This window comes from Calypte anna, chromosome 20, assembly GCF_003957555.1.
Source record: "Calypte anna isolate BGI_N300 chromosome 20, bCalAnn1_v1.p, whole genome shotgun sequence".
NCBI lineage: Eukaryota > Metazoa > Chordata > Aves > Apodiformes > Trochilidae > Calypte > Calypte anna.
The window spans coordinates 13,329,124-13,344,515 of NC_044265.1; the positions used below are offsets into that span (position 1 = coordinate 13,329,124).

At 50.6% G+C, this 15,392-nt stretch overlaps 1 protein-coding gene across 1 annotated transcript; it reads left to right on the forward strand.

Moving 5' to 3' along the window:
- Window positions 1-2,490: 2,490 nt before the first annotated feature.
- Window positions 2,491-5,277, forward strand: NPBWR2 (neuropeptides B and W receptor 2). Its single transcript, XM_008497956.2, has 2 exons — window positions 2,491-2,578; window positions 3,111-5,277. Exon 2 carries the CDS (start codon window positions 3,556-3,558, stop codon window positions 4,552-4,554), a length of 999 nt encoding a protein of 332 aa, XP_008496178.1. The 5' UTR covers window positions 2,491-2,578; window positions 3,111-3,555; the 3' UTR covers window positions 4,555-5,277.
- Window positions 5,278-15,392: the final 10,115 nt, after the last annotated feature.

Genomic DNA, 15,392 nt, shown 5'->3' on the forward strand with positions numbered 1-15,392 from the left:
GGATTAACAAGGGGATGAGGTGGGCTTCACTCCTGGTGACCTGGAAATGCTCTCCTCCAAGGAGGAGGTGGTAACCAGCACAATGGGTCCTTGCTGGGGGGCTGAAGCCTCTCCCAGGTGTCCCATTTTGCAGGGGAATAACCCCACCACTTGAGCAAATATTCTGCAGTGCTTTCCAAAAGCATCCCAGGCCAAGAAAGCTCCTGCCCTGCCTGTGCCTCACTGATGCTGGGCCCTCCTGCATCCTCCAGTCAGGAGGATAAATCCAGAACTCCAAACTGCTGGATGGCTTTCACCTGGAGCCAGCACCACACCAGCTTCACACAGGCAACAGAGCTCCATCCATTGATGTGGCCTTGCTAAGGATTTCACCCTCTCTGATTTACTGCATTTTCTCTCTGTTTGCACAGCTGGCTCCAGCAGGGTTTCCAGAGGCAAAGTCCATCTCCATGGCATGGATTTGCCAGGGAAAGGAACTGGGTCCTTGCCTTGGCAGTGGAGCTGCCTGCAGAAGAGCAGGTCCAAAAATACAGCTCCAAAAATGTCCTTCCTGACACCAACTTCACCTTGTACTGGGTTTTCAGGGCTTCGTGCCCCTGTAACATCTCCAGTCAAAGGGAAGAGACACCCAGCTGGTTTTGGACATCATCCTCTGGGGATGGGAGCTTGGAGGCTGGCCCTGCATCCCTCTCCAGCTGCCTGGGCCACCTTCTCATGACCCATAGTGATCCCAGTCCCCTCTGTGCCTTCCTTGGGATGTGTTTGATTAGAACACACCTTGCCTGGAGCTGGAGAAAGCAAGATGAATAAAACCTCCTCTGAGCCTTCCCTCCAGTCTCACATCACACCAGTACACCCAGTATGGCTCCTTGGTGCTCAGCCCCCAGCTCTGCTGGGACCCAGAGGTGACACCAGGGACAGATTTCCTCTTTGCTGAGAGAGGGGCTCCCACTGCCCCCCAGTTTCATGCAGGGGGTTTGATCTCTTTGCAGTGGCTCTCCCCAAAGCAAGGTGGGAAGGGTCAGAGGAGCAGAGCTCAGAAAACACCAGGCATTTATCTTGGGGGTGGAAAAGAGACAAAAATCCCTCTCCTCACACCAGGCAAGGTGTGTTTCAATCAAACACATCCCAAGGAAGGCACGGAGGGGACTGGGATCACTATGGGTCATGAGAAGGTGGCTCAGGCAGCTGGAGAGGGATGCAGGGCCAGCCTCCAAGCTCCCATCCTCTTAGAATGATGTCCAAAACCAGAAGGTACCTGGGCACACAGCTACTGGCTGGGGCAGCCTGACAGCCACTTCCAAGAGAAGAGAGTTTGGCAAGTAAAAAAACAAACAAACAAACAAACCCTCCAGCTTTTTAACTCTCCCAGACTCTCCCCTAAGGCACAATGGAAACATTTTCAATGCAGAACAAACACTTTCAGATCCTTTTGCTCAGGGGAAAAGCTCCTGCTCAGTCACTTCGATATCAAATTCTCCTGAAATCCTCTGTCTTCCAGTATTTTCTCTCTTTGACAACATCAACAGCAGTTCCTGGAACACTGCCTTCCCCCTGCAGACCTATCAAATCTCCCTTTCCCTTACAGCCACTTAGAAACTGTGCCAGCATTCCCAAAACGGGCAAGAGGAAGGCTCTGGGTGGTTTTCATCTGAAGAAAAATCATCCCTATCATCCCTACACATCTTCTTTAAGTTTAATCAATCTTTAATTGTGCTTCAGCCCAATGGCTGGCCAAATTTTGGCTGAGAGGCAGAAAATCTTTGCAAGAGTTGTACCCAGGGCCTTGAGGAGTTCCCAGGGCACAGCAAGCTTCCCAGAAAGGGGTAAAGAGCCCCAAAAGAGGAATTAAGTCAAACACTGCTCTTTGCTACGAGGTGAGCTGCTTGTTGAATGACAGATTCTGCTGAGGGGGGATCTCCATCTCCACCTCCCCTCACCTGGTATTGGGACAAAGAACTCCTACCTCCCCTGAAGGATGGAACTGCATTCCCAAAGCTGGACCAGAGCCCAAGCTGGGGAAAAAAAAACAAAAACCAAAACATCTGAGCACCTCCAGAGCAGCTGAGACGAGCAGAAACCTGGCAAGATACCTCTATTTATTTATTTATTACCATGCTGTGTACCTCCCACCCCCCATTTGTGCCCCTGCCTTTAATCCCAGGCAGCATCCCCTAGGGAAGCAGTGTAACCCCCCTGTCCCCACAGCCCTTGTTCAGCCAGCCACAGCCCTGGGTGCTGCCTGTGCCCCTCACCACCTCCTTCATCCCTGGAGCATCACCTGCTCCTACCACATCCCAGAAAAAACAAACCAAACCAAAACAAACCCCAAAACTCTTTCTTTCTTTCTTTTTTCCTTCCCCCCACCTCTACCCCGGTGGGAACAAGTGCTAATTGCTCCGACATGCCATGCACACCACATGTTGATAGGATTGCAAAGCCGGGAAACGTCAGCATCCCAGAGACCCTCCCTCCCTCCCTGCTTCCATCCTTCCCTCCCTCCAAGCCGGAGCAGGGAGCGGAGGCTCCGCGGAGCTGAGCAGAAGGAGCCGGGAGAGGCAGCAGAGCCGGTGGCCAGGTAAGGGACACTTCAGCCCCGGGCAGAGAAAATGAAATAAAATAAAATAAAAACCTCCAGGGAAGGCAGGCTGAGCCTGGGGGCTGCTTGCCAGATTATTTGCTCTTCCCGGGGGGGGTCAGGTTGGTTGTTTTGGTTTCCTTCCCTGCAGAGGAATTCTTGGAAGTTGGGGTCAAGGGATACAGCGAGTGCCCGAGGTGAGAACAAAGGGGCTGATTCTTGGGGTGATTGAAGTGGATTTAAAAGGAATTTGCTCTCAGAGTGCTTCTCTCCCCACTGCCCCCCCCTCCTTCCCCCTCTTCTCTCTGAATAACCCTGAACTTTTCAGATTTACAGTTTTGTCTGTCCACCTCTGCCCATCCCATCCCACAGTTGGGGTGGTTGCCACCTCGAGCAAGATCATAACCCTCAGAGAAAGAGTTCCTCTAATTGTGGGTTAAGTTTCTTTAACCCTTAGCTTTCTAAATACTCCTTGAACTCTATCATTCCTCCCCCATTCCCCCTTATTTTTTTTATTTTTTTTTTTTGCTAGGGGAGCCTGGCAGGAGGGAGATGCCGTGTTGGCCACTTCTGCATTGCCTGGAAAACCTCAGCCCGTGAAGAGTCTGAACTCTGACACAAAGCAAGGCAAGAATTAAACACTTGGCAACACTCCTGCTCCACGCTGGAAAGCCACAGCTCACCAGGATGCTCTCGGAGGGAAGAGTTGCTCAGCATACAGAGAGAGCTCTAATTCTTGGTGGCTTTGTTCGTGGAGTCTTCTGAATCTTTCAGTTATTTTGAAAAAAAAAAATCTGATTTTTTGCCATGGTGGAGGTCAGGAGAGGTAAGTTAGATGCTCCTTGCTGCCTCACATCCCACTCTTGGGAAATAACCCACTTGTAAATGAGAGCAGCTGTGTCTTAGACAGCCAAAAGCTCTCCCTTCTGGCTGGCAAGGCTGTCAGTGACACCTGGGGAAGGCTGTGACCAGCAGGCATGGGCAACAGCTCTTTTTGGGATGCTCTGAACAGCTCCTGCAGCAGTGCAGGCAACAGCTGCTACCTGGACAACAGCATGAAGCTCAACTTAACCTTCCAAGAGCAGGCAGCTGATTTCTACGTTGTCCTGCCTGTGATTTACTCCATGATCTGTGCTGTTGGGCTCACAGGCAACACCGCTGTCATCTACGTGATCCTCAAAGCCCCCAAGATGAAGACTGTGACAAACATGTTCATCCTGAACCTTGCTATAGCCGATGACCTGTTCACACTTGTCTTGCCCATTAATATTGCTGAACACCTCCTCCACTACTGGCCCTTTGGAGAAGTCCTTTGCAAGGTTATCCTCTCCATAGACCACTACAACATCTTCTCCAGCATTTATTTCCTAACGATGATGAGCATAGACAGGTACCTGGTCGTGCTGGCTACAGTCAGGTCCAAGAGGATGCCACACCGTACCTACAGAGCAGCCAAGATTGTCAGTTTGTGCATCTGGATCCTGGTCACCATCATAGTTCTCCCTTTCATCATCTTTGCCAACGTCTACGTGGACGACCTGGAGATCAAGAGCTGCGGCCTCAACTTCCCCAAGCCCGAAAGGTTTTGGTTCAAAGCCAGCAGGATCTACACCCTCATCCTTGGCTTTGCCATCCCAGTATCCACCATCTGCATCCTTTACACCATGATGCTCTACAGGCTCAGGAACATGCACCTGAACTCCAACGCCAAAGCCCTGGACAAAGCCAAGAAGAAAGTCACCGTGATGGTTTTCATCGTCCTGGCTGTCTGCCTCTTCTGTTGGACTCCCTTCCACTTGGCCACCATCGTGGCTTTGACCACTGACTTGCCCCAGACCTCCATGGTCATTGGTATATCCTACTTCATCACCAGCCTGAGCTATGCCAACTCCTGCTTGAACCCTTTCCTCTACGCCTTCCTGGACGACAGTTTTCGGAAAAGCTTCCGGAAGATGCTGGAATGCAGAACTTCTTGAACACTGGCTTGGGGCTAGAAGATCCCTTCCCTCCTGGGGCCCCTTTGCAGACTGGAGGGGTGGCAAATGAACACACAACATCTTTCCTTTCATTTCCACCCAATTCTTGTGCCTGCTGATCATCCTCACCCCCATGATTTGCTTTTCCTGCTCCCTTGCCACTCTTGCATTTTCTCTCTCCCTGCTCCTTCCCCAAGTTGTATTTCTATATTCTTAGGATGAAGCTCACCCCTGGAAGGATCCAGGGCAGCCAAGCTCCCTTTTTCTGAGGTTTCACTCTCCCACACGTGGTTCTTTGTTGCCATCTGCTGGGGCCCAGCTTCCCTCAGGAGCTCCAGTATTTGGGAATTGTTCCATGGAGCAGAGGTTCCCAGCACAGAGGATGCAAGAGGACTATTTGGAAAAGCAAACCAACCCTTTCCATGCCCATGGCTCTGTCTATCTGTGTTATGACTGGTTTTGAGGGATCTCTTTTCCATCCCCCCCTCCCAAATCCCCTCTTTCCTGGACTGGTACCACAAGCTAAATTTAAACCAAGAGGAAGATTTGGGTCATAAAAAAACAGTGGTAAACAAAACACCTCACAAATGATACAGCAACAGTGGGAATTTGTGCTAGAAATTATTTTTAACCCGTTGTTCCTGTGGAGTATCCAGTACTTATTTATTTAAGAGCAATTCATGAAATAAAGCTCATGGGGAAAAAAAAAAGAGACTGGTCCTTCTTTCACCAGAGAAAGCTTGTTACTTGTCCCACGTCTCTGCTAGATATATTGCATTCTACCTACTGTAAAATAAAATATTGATAACAGATTTATCACTAACTTCAGTTGCTTTGTAAGCCACAAGAAAACCCCTAGCACACACTGCAGATAAAAAAAACCCTTCTTGGCAGTGAGCTCCCAACTCCAGGGCCAGCACATGTACCCCAGATCCCTTTTTCTGGCTCCCTATTAGAACCTTGGTAAATGCCAATGGGTTTTTGGGGGAACAAAGCACAAAGCAGGGCCAGTGACCCCCTCCCCAAAACCCAAGCTGCCTCCAGTCCCTGTCCTAGGAGGTGAAGCAGCAGGAAGGGCTCTGGGAGGGCTTTGGGGAGAGCAGGACTCTGAAAAGCTTATTCTGCCCCCATTTAATCCCTGTAGGGTCTGTCTATCCCTGGATTAAGGGAGGCTGCCTTGGGTTAGCATCTTCCCCTCCAGCTTTCCCCAGACCCCCAAGCACCTCTCCAGACTCCAGCAGGATAATGCAAAGCAGAGAAAACAAAAGAAAATAAAGCCAGAGACCAATGGTACCACACATACCAGATGTATCCAAAATGCAGGGCTGAAGACAAGGCTGGAACCTCCAGAATTCAGGGTTAGGGATAATCCTCCAACAAGCAGGGGGGGGTAAATTCCAGGGCTCAGCTTAAATGGGGTCCTGGAGCAATGGGTGTGGGTGGGAGCCTCAGGTGAGGGTGATTCAGTCCTCCCAGTGCTCACTGACACCAAAATGAGCAATCTTCAGTCCATCAGGGTGGCAACTTCAGGGTTCCCTTTGAAAAAAGAGAGGTTTGTGAATACAGGATCACCTGTGTTGCTTTCTCTGCATTAAAGGTGTTAATTTCAGGAGAGGAACGTAGGAAGCACCTGGAGAAGAGAGCAGCTCCACTTGGAGGGTGCTAAAGGCCCTCGAGAGGGATCCAATGATCCAAAAAAAAAAAATAATAATTGGAGAAGAGGGGAGAGAGCTGGGAGATGGAGGACTGGGGATTATACAGACAGCAGATGCTGGGCTGGGTAAATGCCAGTGGGTCCCGACAGACCCTGGGAGGGGAGGAGGGAGATGCCAGGAGCAGATGAAGGAGTGCAGAGGGGTTTGTGTGAGCCCCTGGAGCAGCCCAGCCCAGGAGGGCAGCGTGGCCACCCACTGCTTTAGCTTGGTTGCCACCTGCTGGCAATGGGCTCTCCGAGGGGAAAAACCTCTCAGAGTGCAGAAAACTGGTTCTAATGATGCCATCTCAGCCGTAAATTGCCCGGTGAGCTGCAGTGTCACTGCTCATTGGCCTTAGGGGTGTAGGAAAGGCAATATCCTTCATTAGGTGGGAAAAACTAATTGGTTTCATTAGGTGGAAAGGACCTTTTGAATTATTGTCACCCACTTCCAGACCTGCCAGTGTCATTGCTGGAGCTTTTCACCTCTGAAAAAAATGTCACAAGTGTCACAGAATCCCAGGGGGGACGAAGTCAGGGGCACCTCTGGAGATGCCCTGGTCCAACGCCAGGTTCAAACCTGGAGCAGCTTGCCCAGCACCACTTGGGTTTGAATCTCACCAGGGATGGAGACCCCTCAGCTTTGAGCAACCCCTTCCTGCACTTCACTGCCCTCCCCGGGAAAGGTTTTTTCTTTTTCTTTCTTGCATTTCAATGGAAATCCCAATATTTCACTTTGTGCCTCCTGTCCTGCCTCTGGATACCACTGAGAAGAGTTTGGCTCCCTCTCTCCTTAACCTCCCATCAGGCATTCAGCTCAGCTTCATCCGGGAGGACAAGCAGCCCCATCCCCATCCTCATCCCCCATCCTCATCTCCATCCTCATCCTCATCCTCATCCCCCATCCCGGGCCCCAACCCCATCCCCATCCCCTCCTCTTCCCGCAGCATCCCGCCCCCAGCCCTGCTCTTCTCCATGGGAAATGCTCAAATCGCGACCGTCGGTGTCGGCTCCTCCCTCCCGGGGGCTGCCAGGTCAGGAGGGGCTCAGGACCTCATTCTGGCCGAGGTTTCCTCCGGCGCTCTGCAGGTCGCTGTGTTTCAGGCCGGCAGCACTAAGGGGCACTCTCTGCTCAGCATCGCCACAGCCCCAGCCCTGCTCATCCTCATCCCCATCCCAATCCTCATCCTCATCCCTATTCTCATCCTCATCCCCATTCCCATCCTCATCCTCTCCTGCTCCTCCAGGGCTTCAGGAGGTTCCATGAAAGCTGGGGAGGGAGGGGATGTTTCTAAGGGTATGTAGGGATAGAAAAAAGGGGACTGGCTTGAAACTGTAAGAGGGGAGATGTAAGGTTGGATGTAAGGGATAAATTCTTCCCTGAGAGGGTGCTGAGCCCCTTGGCACAGGTTGCCCTGAGGAGCTGTGGCTGCCCCATCCCTGGAAGTGTTTCCATCCCAGGTTGGATGGGCCTTGGAACAACCTGGGCTGGTGGGAAGTGTCCCTGCCCTATCCCTGCTTTCCAACCCAAACCCGTCTGGCACTCAATGATTCTGTGAGCTGGGGCTGTCCCTGTCTGGGCAGAGCCTCTGAGCGTGGTACCCCATGTCCAGGCTGCTCTTGGGCCAGCAGAACCCACCTTTGAGAGGCCATTTCCCCACTCATCCACGAGGTTCCCTTTGGGGGAAACCTCCTGACCCTTCTCATTCATGGGAATCCCATCAGGCTGCTGGGGCTGCCTGGCAGAGGGACATAGACAAAACTAAAGTCTGGAAGAGGGGAGATAAATCTGCTTAAATTCACCCAATAAATCCCTTTTTAAACCAAGCATCCCTGCAGGGTGGGGGGAGGCTGGAGCAGAGACCCACACAGCTCCCAACCCCCTCCCCACTGCCTGTACATAGGGCAGGGAGAGCAGCTCAGCCCCAAAGCCCAGGGAATTTCCTTCTGGAACAGTCTGGGATGGTTTAATGAGTGCAAAGGTGCCAGGTAACCTCACAGCTCCCTGGATACAGCAGGAACTGGAGGTTTTCCACTTGTTCCTTCCCTCTGCAGCAGCACAGAGGGGAAGCCCTGAGCTCCTCTCCAGGGAAGAGCATCACTTCCAGCTGAGAGCCCTGCAAGACTTTGCTTCATCACCCCTGGGAGAAGGAGAAGCTGCTGCTTTCCACCCCAGGCACAAGGCTCAGGTTGCCAGCTCAGGTTTTAAAGTCAGGGAGCTGAGATCTGAGGCAAGGAACAGAAATTGCTTTGGCTTTTTGAAGTCTCCCTGCTGCAGAGCAAGGGGGAGCTGGGGAAATCAATTGTCCCCACCCCAGCTGAGCTGCAGCCTGCTCCCCCAGGATGCCCTAAATCCCAGGCACTTACACTCCTACTGCTGGTCACGATTTCAGGTGAAAAAAGAAAAAAAAATACCTCAATGAGAGGTGAAGGCCCAGCTCTCAGAAGCAGCCTTAGGATGGGGAAAATAAGTGGCTGAAAAAGGAGATTAAAGATGGACGAGCGAAACCTTGGAATACAGAAGACATAAAGCAGAAGATACTGCTGGAAGAAAGTGCTAAAAAGCAATCTGAGAGTGAGGATTTGTCCCTTTTCTGTGCAGCCTGACAGCCCCAGCACTCATCTTGCTGCCTACAGGGTGCTGGGAGCCCCTGGGTGTCACCTCCACTGGGGACGATGGTGCTAATGTGCTACTGGGGCTCCCACTCTCCAGCTTGACTGCTGGTTTGGGGAGAAAACAGCCCCATTTGGTGTCTTCTCAAAGTCTGGCAACCCACCTGCTGCTGGAGAGAAGGGACCCCCAGGCTGGGGTCCCTGCCAGAGGTCATCTGAGGACCTTCCTTGGGCCTTGGGGACACAGTGCTGGCATCTTGCTGTTCCATGCCTGGGATGGATGGTGTTGGGTTTTACCTCATCAACACCACCCCTGCAGCCAAGGCTGAGCCTGGAGGTGGTTTTTGGGGTGATAAATTCTTGTTCCAGGGCAGCTCTGGGGCCTCCATGGGAGCTTCACACTTGCTGTCATCAGGAAGTCACAGGCACCCTCAAAAAAGTAAATAAAAAGCTTTCCAAAGAAATCCCCCTTGAAAAGCCACAGGTCACCTCCCAGATTTCTCTTCCCCTCACCTCCCTTTTGCTGGAAGGGGGAGAAGAGGAGTTAATTTAAAGGTAAAGAACAGTGACAGTAAATGTTGCCAAGAGTTTCTGGCTGGCATCTGGTTTTGGTAAGTGGAGATGCAGAGGGAAAGATCAAAGCTGTCTGCATAGCTTTTAATTACCAGCTTCAATTGCTCTATTTTCTCTTGGAAAAGTATCCCAATTATCCAACAAACCTCTTGGAGGGGAATTAGGCACCAGCCTGAAGCTTCAAGGGCTCTTCAGTGGCTATTTTCCCTTTTAGAATAAAGTAATATTTGGGGTCTAGCTAAAAACCAGGCACTCCTGTAAGCACCTACAGCCAAGTCTGGTGCTCACTGGGTGAACAGGGAGAGAGGCTGGAGAGTTTTTCCTTGGAAAAGTGAAAAAGCCCCCCCAAAGGCTTGGAAAAGCCCCCCCAAAGGTTGCTGGGGGCTCCCATCTGTGTCCTCCTCTGGGGTGGGGGGCTCTGGGTGCTGCCCCCATCATCCCACATGGGAAGGGGGAATTCCAAGACTTCCTACAGCAGGCAGCTGCCTCCATTTCCAGGCTTCCAGAGATGGAATTCCTTCCACTGGGACCTCTGCACATCTCCATCACCTCCCATCACCCCACTGCCCCCCCTGCTCTGCTCACACCTGAAGGACAAGAAACCTCTGGAGCTTCTGAGGCTTCAATCATCCCCCATCCAAAACTCCAGCTGGAGAAAGTGGAGAAATAAGGATTCAGTTTGATAAACCCAACCCTCAGATGAGATCAGGAGGTGGGAATTAATAAATCCAAACCCTCCCCTGGGACTCAGCCCAGTGCAGATGGAAACTCTGGGGCTGGGAGCAGAGTTCTCTGCAGCAGCCTCCTCTCTGCCTCTGGATCAAGCTCCTTCCATCCCAGCTGCTCACAGCCCAGGGAGATGAGGGCCACCATTCCATGGACACCATCCTGGAGGGCAAAACTCCCTGGCAGAAGGGGCTGGGGACAACAGAATACTCAGCAAAAGACAAAAATTAATTCTTCAAGCCAAACCCCAGTGCAGATGCCAAAGCAAAGTGTGGGGAGAGCTGCCCAGGTGGGGTTCCTGCCACAGGAATGCAGGAGAAACCCCAGGACCAAGGGTTGGGCTCATTTGCTGCTCTTTTAGATTGAAGCCCTGGAGGCAAGGGATTCTCTCCAGGGATTTTCTCTGGGGTTAAGCAAAGCAAGAGGAGAGCAAGGCAGAGAAGAGGGGAAAGTCCAAACCCTGTGACCAAAGGAGCTCTGCAGGCAGAGAAGTTGCTGTTAATGCACTGAAAACAGCCAGATGACAACAGGGGATTCATCTCACACGAGGAATCCAAGCTAAAAGCCATTCATCTCCATTTCATATTGACTACAGAGCTGGGTTTTTTTTTTCTTTCCCAGCAGTGAATAAATCAGCATTTGGGGAGCACTCACTGCCCATGGGAGGCTGGAAGCACCCAGAGAAATCAGTGCTGCTGGGATGGACACAGCATCCCAGGTCTCCTCTCCATGGGCAGCAGGAAGGTGACCCCCTCCCTGCCCCCAAAAACCAACCTGTGGGAAGATGTAAGTTCCATCAGTGGTTTTCTTGGAAAAGAAGGGATTTCCTGCTTGGTTTCTTGCAGCTTCATCTTTCACTGCACTGGAAAGCTGGTGTTTGGCAGGGCTGGGGCTGCTCTTGGCTCCTGCCCATCCTGCCTGGCTGCTGGCCTGGAGGGGGGGGTTGGATGCTCTCCATCTGCACAGGAGCCACAACCCCTCCCAGCAGGAACATTTATGGGAGGAAAACCACCTTTTGCTGCAGGATTGGGCTGCTAGAAAGGCCTCCCACTTCTAGCTGGGCACAGGCTCTGCAGAAAGGGTTTCCCACCCAGATCTCAGGTGCTACAGAGGGCAGAAGGATTTGACAGCAAGGCAGAAAAAAAATAGGAGGCAAGGGATTGTGTAAGGCCGTGCTAGATGGGCTCACAGCTGATCCAACCTGCTCAGCAGGCAGGACAACCCCAAATGCTGCCCCATGCCAGTGATGGGGTTTGCTCCTGCAGGCTCCTCCAGCAGCTTGAGCACAGGAAGAGCAAAACCCCAAGGATTTCAAGGTGCCAGAGGTTTCCCCAGGGGAGATCCCAGCTGGTGGTGGAGATGGGGCACTTTCAACACCAGGGAGTGCTTGGTGAATTTCTGGGGGGTTGCTGAAGCAGAAAGCTGGTGTGGAGGAGAAAAGGCAGCAGGGAAAGGGCTGGGTGCATCCTCCAGGGCTGCAGAGCCAGCATCCCTCCCTCCCTGCACTGCCTGAGGGGAGAGAGAGAGAGAGAGGAGCCCAGTGGGTGTACATGGCTGATTAGCATCAGGGTTGCCAAGATACATCAGCACCTTGCTCTCTGTATTGATTGTTTCCTTCTGCCATGCAATTTATCCAGGCTTCGGGGTGCTGAAAAAGGAACAAAGCCAATTCATCAGCCAGAGGGCTGGGATCTGTGACCCTCAGCAAGGGGAAAGGATCACCCAGCACCTCCCCAGGTGAGTCCTTCCCATGGCAAAAACCCCTCCAGCCTCCAGAGGAGGTGTCAGTTCTGCCTTCTGCCTTTAGAAAGGATGATTTGTGGTGTTGGGGGGAAGCTGTCGGGTGACAACAGCTTGGGCAGGGGGAGAGGGAGGGAGATGTGACAAAGCATCCCCCAAAACCAAAGCTTTGCCAATGCCATGAGCCAGGGAGCTGAGCCCAGCCCCCAGCTCAGCCTTTCCTCAGCCTTTCCAGCAGCTGAGTCCAGCCCAGCAGGAGGGAGAGCACTGAGTATATTAATAAATCCCATAATACTGAATAAAGCACTTTGCTTTATGGTTTTGCTATAAGAACTCACCCCTGGGTACTTATAATTAACTGAACTAGACAAGAAATAAAGATTTCCATTTTTTCCCACCAGTTCTTCTTTCTTTCTTTCTTTCTTTCTTTCTTTCTTTCTTTCTTTCTTTCTTTCTTTCTTTCTTTCTTTCTTTCTTTCTTTCTTTCTTTCTTTTCTTTCTTTCTTTCTTTCTTTCTTTCTTTCTTTCTTTCTTTCTTTCTTTTCTTTCTTTCTTTCTTTCTTTCTTTCTTTCTTTCTTTTCTTTCTTTCTTTCTTTCTTTCTTTCTTTCTTTCTTTCTTTCTTTCTTTCTTTCTTTCTTTCTTTCTTTCTTTCTTTCTTTCTTTCTTTCTTTCTTTCTTTCTTTCTTTCTTTCTTTCTTTCTTTCTTTCTTTCTTTCTTTCTTTCTTTCTTTCTTTCTTTCTTTCTTTTTAAAAAAAAAAAAATCACTCCTGCTAATAAAATAAACTCTCCTGGTATTTACCTGCCCGGGCAGGAATATTGATCTCTGTGCAGAGAGAAGGCACTTTCCTTACTGCACCTTTCCCTGGCTCATCCAGCCTGGTGTTCAGAGCAGGTCTGCAATTCCTTGTCCTCCATACCCCTGCCTGAGCCTGTAAAACTCCTGGGAAATATCTGAGGAATAAGTGGGAAGGCAGCAGCCTGCTCAGGGTGCAGGCAGCTCCCACTCACCTCCAAGCCCCAGATTTCCAGCATTTTCACATCTTCTGTTCCCAGGTTTCCTGCAGACCAAAGGTTCCCAGTGACCTCAGTGCAAAGGGATGGGATGCTCAGCAGTGAGCATTCACAGGGCCAGGGTTGAAAGCTCTGCACAGCCAAGGCTTCCAGATATCAGTCAAAGTACAGGTGTTGGGGTTTGGTTGTGGTTTGTTTTTTCCTTCCTTTATTTTCCTTTATTAAAGCACACAAGTAGCCACGGAAGAAATGTTCATTTACACGACAGTAATTGTAAAAACCATCCCAACTTCACCATTGCAGAAAGGAATTAAACAGCCCATGCCTCAGGCTGCCAGCCAGCCAGCCATGAGCCTTTAACTCTATAGGCACAGAACAATAAAGCTTTTGCTTTCAGGTTTTTCTTGCTCTTCTTCTAGCAGACTCCACTGAGCATTGAACAGAATGCCAAAACACAGCCACTGCAAAGGCCACAGAGTTACCCAAAAGCTTAGTAAACACACATTTATTGAATACTTGATTATGTGAGATCCTTGCAGCATAGTCATTATAATAAAACCCTTATTAAAAAAACGCCAGACACTGGTATATTTTTTTTTTTTTTCAGAGGACATAACTCTATTTAAAACCCTCCCCAACCAAGAACTCCAAAGGGAAGGTGGTTGTTCACTGCAAGAAAGACCTGGCAGTCACTTCCCAGCTCCATGGACCATTGGACCCAACCCAAGGGACTGAGAAGACCCCAGGTTGCCTCCTGACCCATCCTGGTATTGCACCCACAGCACAGCCCCCCCCCCAAACTCACCTTTTCTAGGGCAGGGATGCAGCTTGCCAGCACTGTGGGTCTTGGGGGATTTCTTCTTCACACCCTCAGGGGTTGTAGGAGATTTCCTGGTGAGTGCTTGGGGAGAAACATCCATTGCAAAGTGCTTAAAGTGCCCAGAATTTCCTCCTCCCCTCCTCTATACAGGGGAAGTACTAATTGCAAAGTTGGCTCTGCTGTCCCTCCAGATTCCCAATCCAGTGTTAATTCAGCATGAAAACTCTCCCAGGTTGAGCAGTTTACAAGGGATCTGGGTCCTGTATACGGGACACTGGAATCACATCTGTATTTTAAACCCATCCCTAAGGGAAACACTCTACATAGAAATATAACACCAGATTCTTTTATACAGCATAGATATAAAGAACACGACAGCATTAAAATATCAGCAAACCAACACATTAAAAATACAGAATCCCATAGACCAGAGCACGAGGAATCTATTCACATGAAGTCTGTACAGTGCAGGTGATGCTGCCCCAGCTCCCAGGCTGGAGCTGAGCTCCCATCTCCAACTGGAGGTCATTGCTTTGCTCCCCCATCAGCACCACTGCCCCCCAGAGATCTCCCCAGGGTTTTGTGCTACAGAGAGAATACAATTCTGCTGTCCCCATCAGCACAGAGGGCTCTCAGGGGTTAAACACCTCAGGGATGCTTTTTTATCCAATGAAATGACCAAGCATTTCCTTAGCCAGATAAGAGGAAAATCAACTTAGGGCTGGCAGGAGGGGTGGCCCCTCAGCAGCATCCCCCAAGCTCTCTCAGCATCACGGATCTCATTTCATTTTTAAAAAAAAATAATAAATAAATAAATACAAGAAACCACCTCTAGGATGGTTAAGTGCACCACTGACCTCCTGGGGAGCAAGTTCAGGCTGCCCCTGAAGTGTCTCCTGGAGGAGCTGCCATCCTGACTGCTCCAAAAGAGCTTTCCCCTCTCCATAAATACAGGTACCTATAGGCCACTTTGTTCCTCCCTCCTCTCCCTGAGGAAGCTCCCCCAGGAATGCCAGACAAGATGAAATCCTACCTTGGAGCTGTCCCTACAGCATGAGAGATGAGTATTTACAGACACAGCCTGGCCAGGCTCACACTGGAAATCCAGGCTGGAAAAGAAAAGCAATAGCAGCATAGAAACCAGGAGTGGTGGGAATTTCACCCCTCTTTTCCTTCCTCTTCTTCTCAGCTGCATTTGTCAGTCTGGTCAGTCCCTTCTCACCTCCTTCCTCCCTTCTCCTGGGTTTTTTTACTTCAGATCCCATCCAAAGGAGCTGATGTGGTCCTTCCCCAGGCTCCTGGTTCTGTCTTGCTGGCTCAGGGCAGCTGGAATTCCTCTTCCAGCTCCCTCCTGTCCCTCCCTGAATCCTTCCCTTTGAGCTGACTCATCCTGGGGTTGCTGGGGTTTTTTTGTCTGATGGCTGCTGCCACTTTGGCTCCAGCAAAGTCGAATTTCAGGAGTGATCCCACAGGAGGGAAACCTCTGCCTGGTGAGTCCAGGGAGCTGCCACCTCCTGAAACAGCTCAGGGAGGATCAAAAAAAAAAAAAGAAATTAAATAGTTTTGTCTGTCTCCCAGCAGCAAAAGTGTTAAAGAGTCCCAGAAGCAATGCCTGCTTTAAACCCTTGGTTCCTCACTCCTCAGTGATGCTGCAAAGCA